Raw genomic sequence first — 8,984 nt, forward strand, 5'->3', positions numbered from 1 at the left:
TACCCATCGCCCATCTCTAGTTGTGTAATATCATAACATTAAAATAATGTTGACACTTTATTAAAATATTACTTTCTGGTTTATTCCAATTTTATTTCTCCCTAATCATTTTAAAATGTATTGCACTATTTTATAGTATTCTGTAGTGTTCTTATGTCAAATACAGGAAATACTATTATATCTTCATAAATTTTCTTAAAAATGGTAATTATATAAGTAAATAATATATAATTCGGACCGTATTTCGATCAATCGTCGTCGTGGTACTAACTGCACGAATGCTCGCTGTGTAATTATAATAAGTTACATGATTAGAGCCAGTCCACACGGCGCGTTGCGTTGACGCAGCGCTTCCGTTTGACGCATAGCCGGCCACACGGGCGCTACGTGATCACAGCGTTATTACGAAGCAGTCTTAACGTCAACACCCCCTCCCTCTTCGTCTCGGGGGCTGATGTACGTGCGTTGCGACGACGACGACGAACACCCTGGTTATTTGTATGTAAAACAACGCAACGGCACCGCTGCGTCGACGCAACGCGCCGTGTGGACTGGCTCTTACACCGCGTAACGTTGATCAGAAGTCAGTCACCCACCTTTAAAGGAGTAAGCAAACTATGTCGGGCTCAGCTCAAAAATCCGCCTCCATACAATTTGTATGGAAGAGGATGCGCGTATCGCTCACTGTGCCGGGGCTCATCGGCGCTGATTTTTCATTATCAACTGTGCTATCATGCGGCGGATTTCCGTCACTGCGATGCACCCCGGGTCCCGGCAAACTTCGGCGACGACGGACTTCATCACAGCTCTTCGTCAGAGCTATCCATAGTGGTACTTAGCCCGAAGCTAAGGATACTACCGGCAGCACACTGAACTCAAAATTTGTGAATGCGCTGCGCGCCGACTCGCCCCGGCATGCTCTGGCACAGTGACTAGTGAGCGTTAAAATCCGTCAATGCGATGCGAGTTGCGACCCGAACCGTCAATAGTGTGCTATAAATATACGCATTTTGCGCTGCGCCGAGCCATAAAGTTAATATACCTAGTCTCAGTATATTATATGTTACGCTCAAAGACCGAAATCGCTCAATGAGCGAAAAAATGGCTCACAACGCGTTGTGGTCACAGTGAAACAGCCACGACGCGAAATTCGCGTCGTGGCTCTAATGAAAATGGCCACGACGCGTTCTGAGGACCATAACGCGAAATTCGTGTCGTGGCTGATATGCTATTCGTTTTTCTTGATTTGTTCTTGATTGATTAATCGTCCATGATAGGTATGGAAGATTATATTGTCTATGATACCTAGCGAAATAGAGCAACAATCTCGAGATTTGGAAAAATATCAATATCGGTCTCGATATATCGCGAAAAAAATATCGATATATCGGTCAAATTTTTCGACCAATTTGCTTTTTTAAAAATTAATTTATAGTCCGTCAAAAAAGTGAACAAATTTAAAAAAGTTTGTCCTTGGATCGGTACGTTAATATTTTTACTAAAATTTTTGTTATTTTACCGATGGCTTGACTTCGTATGTGCTAATTCAGTTAATAATTAGACAATAAATAAGATTTGTGATAGAATAGAATATAACATGGCTTGATTTTCGATATTTATTCAACATAGAAATTAGTAGATTTGACGTTTAGTGATGTACTTTTTTATCGAATTTAAAAAATATAAGATGAAGAATCTGATCATTTATTTAAAAGATTTTAACCTTAATAGCTCACTTATAACATCTTACTTATCGATATCCTCGACAAATATCAACCGAGTGTCCCATCACTATAGACCGCCATGTTTAGTTCTTGGCAATATGGCGCCGGCCAAAACTTTTTTGTAGTTATGTCGCTTCCATCTGTTTCCTTATTCATTGGTAAAAATATGTGTACCTACGTATACACTAAGGGTGGGTTGCACCAACTTACTTTAACTATAAATTTAACTTTACCCATAACAAAATGTCAAATGAAATGTCAAATTTGACAGTAACCTTAACCTTAACTATAACTACGCCTCTGGTGCAACCCACTCCTACACTTGAAGCACAATAGATTCTGTCTACTCTGCTTGAAGCGTGATTTAACTTGTCAACGTGCGGCACATTGAGGTACTATAGACTGGAGAGAGCCTTATATCGGTGTATAAGCGTCAAAAGCGTGTAATGTTATGTCCTACTTACTAGGACATAACAAAGGAGTCGGTCTGCATATTTCATGTAATAAAAGTGTTGATAAAGGTTTTCAGTGAACATTTAACGCTAGATATTGTTGAGTTTTGTGGTTCCGCTAAATAATAAACCATAAGAATGGTTTTAACATTAAATACGTAAGTTTTGAATAACGCTTTTTGGGCTTTTCAATCGGTATTTTTGTAAGCTAAAAAGATAATTTATAAGTTTATTACAGGCCTTTGTTTCTCTATGGTTTCTCTCACGGAATATATAACACTACAGGAAAGGGCATATGGGCGTGGCCCGCGTGCCATAGTTATGTCCAGCTGGACACATGGGCGTACCGAGGCTGCCCCCCCCTGGATCATGTTGACGTTCCTACTAAGTATATTATCTAGTACTTTTATCTATAAAAATTAAAAATTAAGAACGAATTTTTGCCATTTGTTTGCAATACAATATTTTTACAACTAAAAATTATAATTTTTTTATTCTTTATAAACACCTAGCTTATGAAAAATCTGATTTGCCCCATCCTGGCTCAGAACCAGGGTGATTTGCCCCCCCCCCCCCTGGCCCAGAACCTGGGTACGCCCATGGCTGGACATAACTCCCTCGCAAAAGGAAATTCGTCAGTACGGATTTAAACCTTACGTTAATTGGAGTAAGGTGTAAAATTGCGTACAACTTCAAGTCTTATCATATTTAGCTGTCAAGCGCCATCTAGCGTTGAATAACTGAACTCGGTAGTCAGAGCCGGTATTGCTAAATTTAAATTCTTGTTTATTTCAAAAGGGTTAGGGTTGTTTTTACGACATTGTAATTATTAAAAAAGAAATCTCTTTGTGATTGGTTATTTCTTTTGTGTGCGTAAAATGTTACTGTGTGAGTTTGGCAACAGCAGTTTCAATGAAACTTACTTGCTATGGCCCTTCCTTTAGTGTTATATATTCCGTGGTTTCTCTATTCCGCTAGGTATATTAACTTTATGCGCCGAACTGAGCTGAGTCCCGACTCCCGACCCGTTTTGGTATACCTTCGCCGTAAGCCCGTGAAACGTATTTAAAAAATTATTTGTTAATGTCAAACATGGTTTTGACTTTGACAGTTGCTTGACAGCTTGAGTCAGTGATGCCAGATTGGGGGGAATCCCCCCAAATTTGGGGGTTTTTTTAGGTGCTGGGGGGAAAATTGGGGGGAACAATTTTTTGGGGGGATTGTTGGAGGAAAAAATCTGGGAACAGACGGCGAAATCTAAGTACTATGGGCCCGTTTTTACCCTTTGGTTACGACTTACGGAACCATAAAATAGATGGTCCTGATGATGATGATGATGATGATGAGCTCGCGAAGATGCTGATTCTATTAAGATTGGACGCTATTGCAGAAATAGTGTACATTCATCGTATCCATTTGTGAAATTCCCATTCATAATATACAAAATTTTTCTTTTATAATTTGTGGGGGGATTTTTCTTGAAATCCCGAATTTTGGGGGGATTTCGGGGAACACTTGGGGAGAAACCGAGTTGGCCGTCTGGCAACACTGGCTTGAGTGGTGCATGCCAAATGCCAACTTCCCCCGAAGTTTGCAAAATGCAAAGTTAAATGCTAGATTAAATATCTTGCTATCTATTTCGCCCTTCGTATAAACGAAGGAAGAGGCATGATATTTGACAAACGATTAACAGTTAACATTAACAGGCGTTGGTAAAATGAGGACGCCGTGAGCCGTCGCCCGTCGCTTTGTAGTTTGTTGTTACCAAAGAGAATGTCATATACTACGTAACAGTTGTTACTTGTTGACATAATTTTAATGTCTGTTCTGTGCGAAAATAATTAAATAATTACCTATTTTTATTATAGTTACGATGTAAATTGTAAATAACAGCGTAACAAAAAGTTTTTAATATTTAGCTGTTTTTCAAAAACTTAAATTAATACGATATACCAAGGACACTATGAAGCCAAACGATTGTCAGGATTCCGAGGAGCATAACAACGTTACGGGTGATGTTATTGGCGACACGGCATACAGCGAGCGATTCGTTTTAAAACTGCTGCTGAAATTAGCAGATTTAGAAAAACTGAAGGATGAAGTTCTTGAAAAAACATTCGAAGATGACCTCTGCACGCTGTGGGATATGACGGCTGAACGAGATGTCGTCCTATTCCTTCTCAAACATGATGTACTAAATCTACTGAGCTTCGCATGGCCCGTATTCGAATCTGCCAGGATTGTAGAAATCGTAGTCGGCGTTATAGCAAATATGTGCTGTCAGAAGGAAGCACAAGACGCTCTGCTCAAAATGGAAACATTTGTCGCATTCCTCGTTGAGTACTCCAAATCGGATGACAGCTTGGTGATAATACAAGTTTTACGACTCATCAATTCCAGTTTGTACCTGGCCGAGGACACTCAAACTTTAGCCTGGATGAGGATATTTGTGGGCGCCGGCTACTCCAATGCTCTGTATTATGTATTAAAAAACTCTTCCAAAAAGGACCTTTTGATCACTGCCTTAGAAAACTTTAATACAATTTGTTCATGTTGTAACATAGATCAATGTAGAAGAGACTTTTTCGGGCACTTTGTTACGACTGAGGCTCTGGAATGCCTGTCCACAGCATTCAGTGAAATTACCAACAATCAGAAATACTTGTGTCAAAAAGATGAATTGGAGAGAATACTGATAATAACATTACAAATACTATTGAACTTAGTGGGCTTCGAAAAAACCACAGAAATATTCAGTGAAAACAAAGTGAGAATACTCAAAATAATATCTTACATTTTCACGTACTATGAAAAGAAATTTGTTACTCAAAAGGAGATAGATTTGGACTTGGTTGACATTATTGAGTCTACGAAGACGATCATTACTATCTTAGGACTGAGTGAAATCAGCAACTTGGATACTTTTTTCTTACAGAGTTTCAATATGTGGAAAATTTTGAAGTTTATCTCGAACACTGACAAAAGCAGCAGCTTAAACTTTGAGGTGGAGGATAAGGAGGAATTGCAAAATTTCTCACAACAAATGAAAAATTCACTAAGCAATTTAATTGCTGTGTACATGAATAAGTGCTCCGAAGACAATGTTTTGAAAGTAGTTGATAAAGTTAGTTTAAGACTAGACTATGAGGAAATATTGTGTTCGTTACAAGACCCCTTACTAACTGAAGTTAAATCTAGGCTTTCACCATATCATGGTAAATTTGAAAAAACTGAATCAATTTCAAGATAATTTAATGCAGTTAGTTTTTGTAATTATATATTAGTAAGCACAATCCTTTTGTATACTATTAAGTACCTATATAAAGATTTCAAATTTTGAACGGGGTGTTAACAAATAATTTAAATGTAACATGTAATTTATGCTATGGTAAAATTTCTGAAAAATAATAAAGTTAATCTATACTAAACTATACTATCTATACTAATATTATAAAGAGGTAAACTTTGTTTGTTTGTTTAATTGTAATGAATAGGCTCAAAAACTACTGGACCGATTTTAAAAATTCTTTCACCATTCGAAAGCTACATTATCTGTAAATAAATTCAAATATTAATATTCTTGGTTTACACAAAAATAACAATATTATTTATCCCCTATTACAATTTACAGCTTTCAAGCTTTAAGACCATGGACCACAGATTAAAGTACATAGTAGTGCCATGAACAAAAATATCTTATTAGACAATTTATTGGTATATTCCTAAACTTAGGAATTAGGGCCTGATTACACCTACCAAGATGCCCGTACCTCAGGAACATTGAAATCTTTTTGTTCCGTCGCATCGGCCATTGGCCATCGCTTTGACAGAATTCGAATATGCGACCTCCAGCTTGAGCCACGCCCATCAATTTATACTATAAGCAGACTGAAGAGTCGAAGCGCATCGCAGACGTAAATATGTATGTGTTACGCTCTGGAGTTATAACTCCAGAGGTTGAATTTTCTGTGTTCAGTTTTTGGGAATTCGCTTTGCTTCGACTCTGCGCTATTATAAATTGACCCTTATTACGACCACACAGGTCGAAATAATTATTGTAAACTTAAGACGCTGTTTTAAAACTATTGGAAGTCCTAGGACTGCCAGGACTTCTTTAAAACAGACATGTCCTGGGAAAACTCGACGGGTTCACAACTAGTCTGGGGACTTGGCCCACTTTTATTTAATTTAGTTTTTGACCAAAGGAGCGTAGAAATGAAAGGACGCTATCACATTATTTCACAATTAATATCAGCGATTTTCAGGTACCTACCATTTTAAAGAATTAGGTGACTCCTAATTCTTTGCATGAATTTCTGAAACTGCGAGGATATTTTGGTTTCAAATGAAATATAATATTATATTCATCTCTACGTCTACTTTATAGCCGCATACAAAATTTTCACATAAATACGTTTTAACCATCACAATAATCGCAAAAGATTAAAAAATGGGGTTTGATTAGGTACCATCACGGTACCATTATAGCTAAATACACTGAACTAAGGAAAATAAATTTACAAAAAAATGTTGCTTATATATAGTCCTCTGTACGAATAGCTAAATATTTTATATAAAAATAAATAAGTAATAACTTCTCAGGATTGTTCTCAGGTAATAACATTTCCATTTATAATAAAAATAAGAAACGCTCTCAAACTTCATACATTTTCGCCTGTACAAAGTACAATAATGTATTAGGTTAACCGCTGAGTGAGAGCTTTGTGTCAGCAGTTTACATTCGTTAACATTGTTACATTTTACTTAATAAATCAGTGTAAGAACAGCACTCATTGGGTTTGGGTGTTTCATTCCATGATCCATCCCTATCTATCTGTAGAAACACTACATCGCCCTATCAAGAACGCGGCGAGCGTCGTAACCGCCACTGTACAAGGCGCGCTGATATTGAACATATTGTGGATATTGAATAATGAATGTTATTTTAATGTCCTTAATTAAGAGGATACACCAGGGGCAAGAGAAATGAAAAAAGTACTTGTAATATCTATTGCTGTCTCCCTTACCTCAAGAGTCAAGCCTATACCGCAGAAGTCAGAACGCGATAGAGACAACTGCAGAAAATCAACGATTCGTTGTCCCCTGATTCCTTCTCCAAAACTTAACCGATTTAAGTACTTTTTTCAAGAAAGGCTTGAGCAGTGTTCCTAAGTTTTTTGAAGTGAAAACTTCTTTAGCGGCGTTGAGCACTTTTGTGGGATGGGTAAAAACTGTGAAACTCGCGTCAGATTCTCGTGCTGATCGAAAAACCGTAAGACGGTTGGAGAGTAGTGCTGTAACATCGAAATCGATTAATCGAACAATCGATTGTTTTTTTTCGATTGTCGATATTTTTTAATCGATTGCAAGGGTTTCGATTAATTTAAAAAAATCGATTTTTTAAAAATCGATTTTCAAAAAAAATGGGTTAAAAATTTTATCGATTGCAAGGGTTTCATTTATTAAAAAAAACGATTTTCATAAAAAATGGGTTAAAAATTTAATCGTTTGTAAGGGTTTCGATTGAAATAAAATGTTTTAAAAAAGTTTTCACTTCTGCCGGCACTCCCGGAGTGCAACCCGTCTTTTTTTTTGTACTAAGGTAAACTAGCCAAATCTGTTTTCTGGATGTTTGAACACAGCGGAAAATCTGGCCATTTTTTTTTGGTTTTTGAACGTTCATATCTTATTTAATAATTAAATTATGAAAAAAGAGAAATGTATTAGTGGCCGGAGTTATTCAGGAAAAATTATAACTCTACTAGCATTATCCAGGGAGGAAACAGGGGACAACGTTTGTATGGATAAAATTAAATTAAGAAATTAAAAAAAAAAACTCCGCCAAACAACTTTAAAAAGTAATGAATAATATATTTTACTGACTTTAAGTTTATATTTTACTGACTTTAAGTTTATATTTTACTGACTTTAAGTTTATATTTTACTGCATTGTATCGCCATGTCACTGATTGAACTGACCCTTAAACTATAATGTTATGTGAAATCAAACATCTACATGTTTAGCGGTCTCCCGATACACCTTGACAACAATTATGGACTAAAATATCATAATTTAAACTTAAAGTCAGTAAAATATATTATTTAATTACTTTTTAAAGTTGTTTGGCGGGGGTTTTTTAAATTTCTTAATTTAATTTTATTTCATGTTTTTTAAACTTGTGTTGGTAAGGCTGGTTTTATAGTTAAGCGTTTCGGCAGCGCCGTTGGAGCGCCGCGCGTTCGAAGATGTATGGGGGTAGTAGTTGCGTTTCTAAGTCGCGCGCTTGAGCAGCGCCGTTCGCCCGTATGTTCGTTACATATCCGAGCGCGCGCGCTCCGACGGCGCTGCCGAAACGCGTGACTGTAAAACCAGCCTTATAGTGCAGACTGCAGAATAATTCCTATCAATAGGATCATAACATTATATCTCAATGAATACCATCTAGGAGTGTCCTTTTGGATGAGACAGTCAATAAGAGTCCAAACATGAAACCTCCACTTTGGGTTCATAATATGGAGCTCGGCTCCTATAGAATCCAGGTGATGCTGCAGCAGCATGCAAAAATTAATTGGTTATCTACGTCTTACTAGTTGTCGCAATTAAAATGAGCCCAAACACGAAATCATTGCTCTAAGTTGGTGAGGAGTTGGGTATCCTATTGATTACCAGGTGATGCTGCAGCACCAGGTCAACTTTCCATTAATGTGTAAATATTCATAAATGTCATGAACTAGAATGTAATAAAACCCACCAAACGACTGCAAGTTGCTAATCGGCCCTTCACGAACCAGATAAACCGCGAATTTT

The 8,984-nt window shown here is 37.1% G+C and overlaps 2 protein-coding genes across 2 annotated transcripts in view; one reads left to right on the plus strand and one right to left on the minus strand.

Moving 5' to 3' along the window:
* The window catches only part of LOC121731046 (caspase-like), a 33,023-nt gene extending 32,368 nt beyond the window's left edge, over positions 1–655 (minus strand). Inside the window, exon 1 of the mRNA XM_042120479.1 lies at positions 597–655. The gene's annotated coding sequence lies outside the window, so the exon portion shown is untranslated. The remainder of the gene's footprint in view (positions 1–596) is intronic.
* A 3,408-nt stretch (positions 656–4,063) lies between these two features.
* On the plus strand, positions 4,064–5,516 carry LOC121729557. The gene has a single exon (XM_042118114.1). It carries the CDS (start codon positions 4,140–4,142, stop codon positions 5,424–5,426), a length of 1,287 nt encoding a protein of 428 aa, XP_041974048.1. The 5' UTR covers positions 4,064–4,139; the 3' UTR covers positions 5,427–5,516.
* The last annotated feature ends 3,468 nt before the right edge of the window (positions 5,517–8,984 follow it).

This window comes from Aricia agestis, chromosome 1 (assembly GCF_905147365.1).
Source record: "Aricia agestis chromosome 1, ilAriAges1.1, whole genome shotgun sequence".
Taxonomy (NCBI): domain Eukaryota; kingdom Metazoa; phylum Arthropoda; class Insecta; order Lepidoptera; family Lycaenidae; genus Aricia; species Aricia agestis.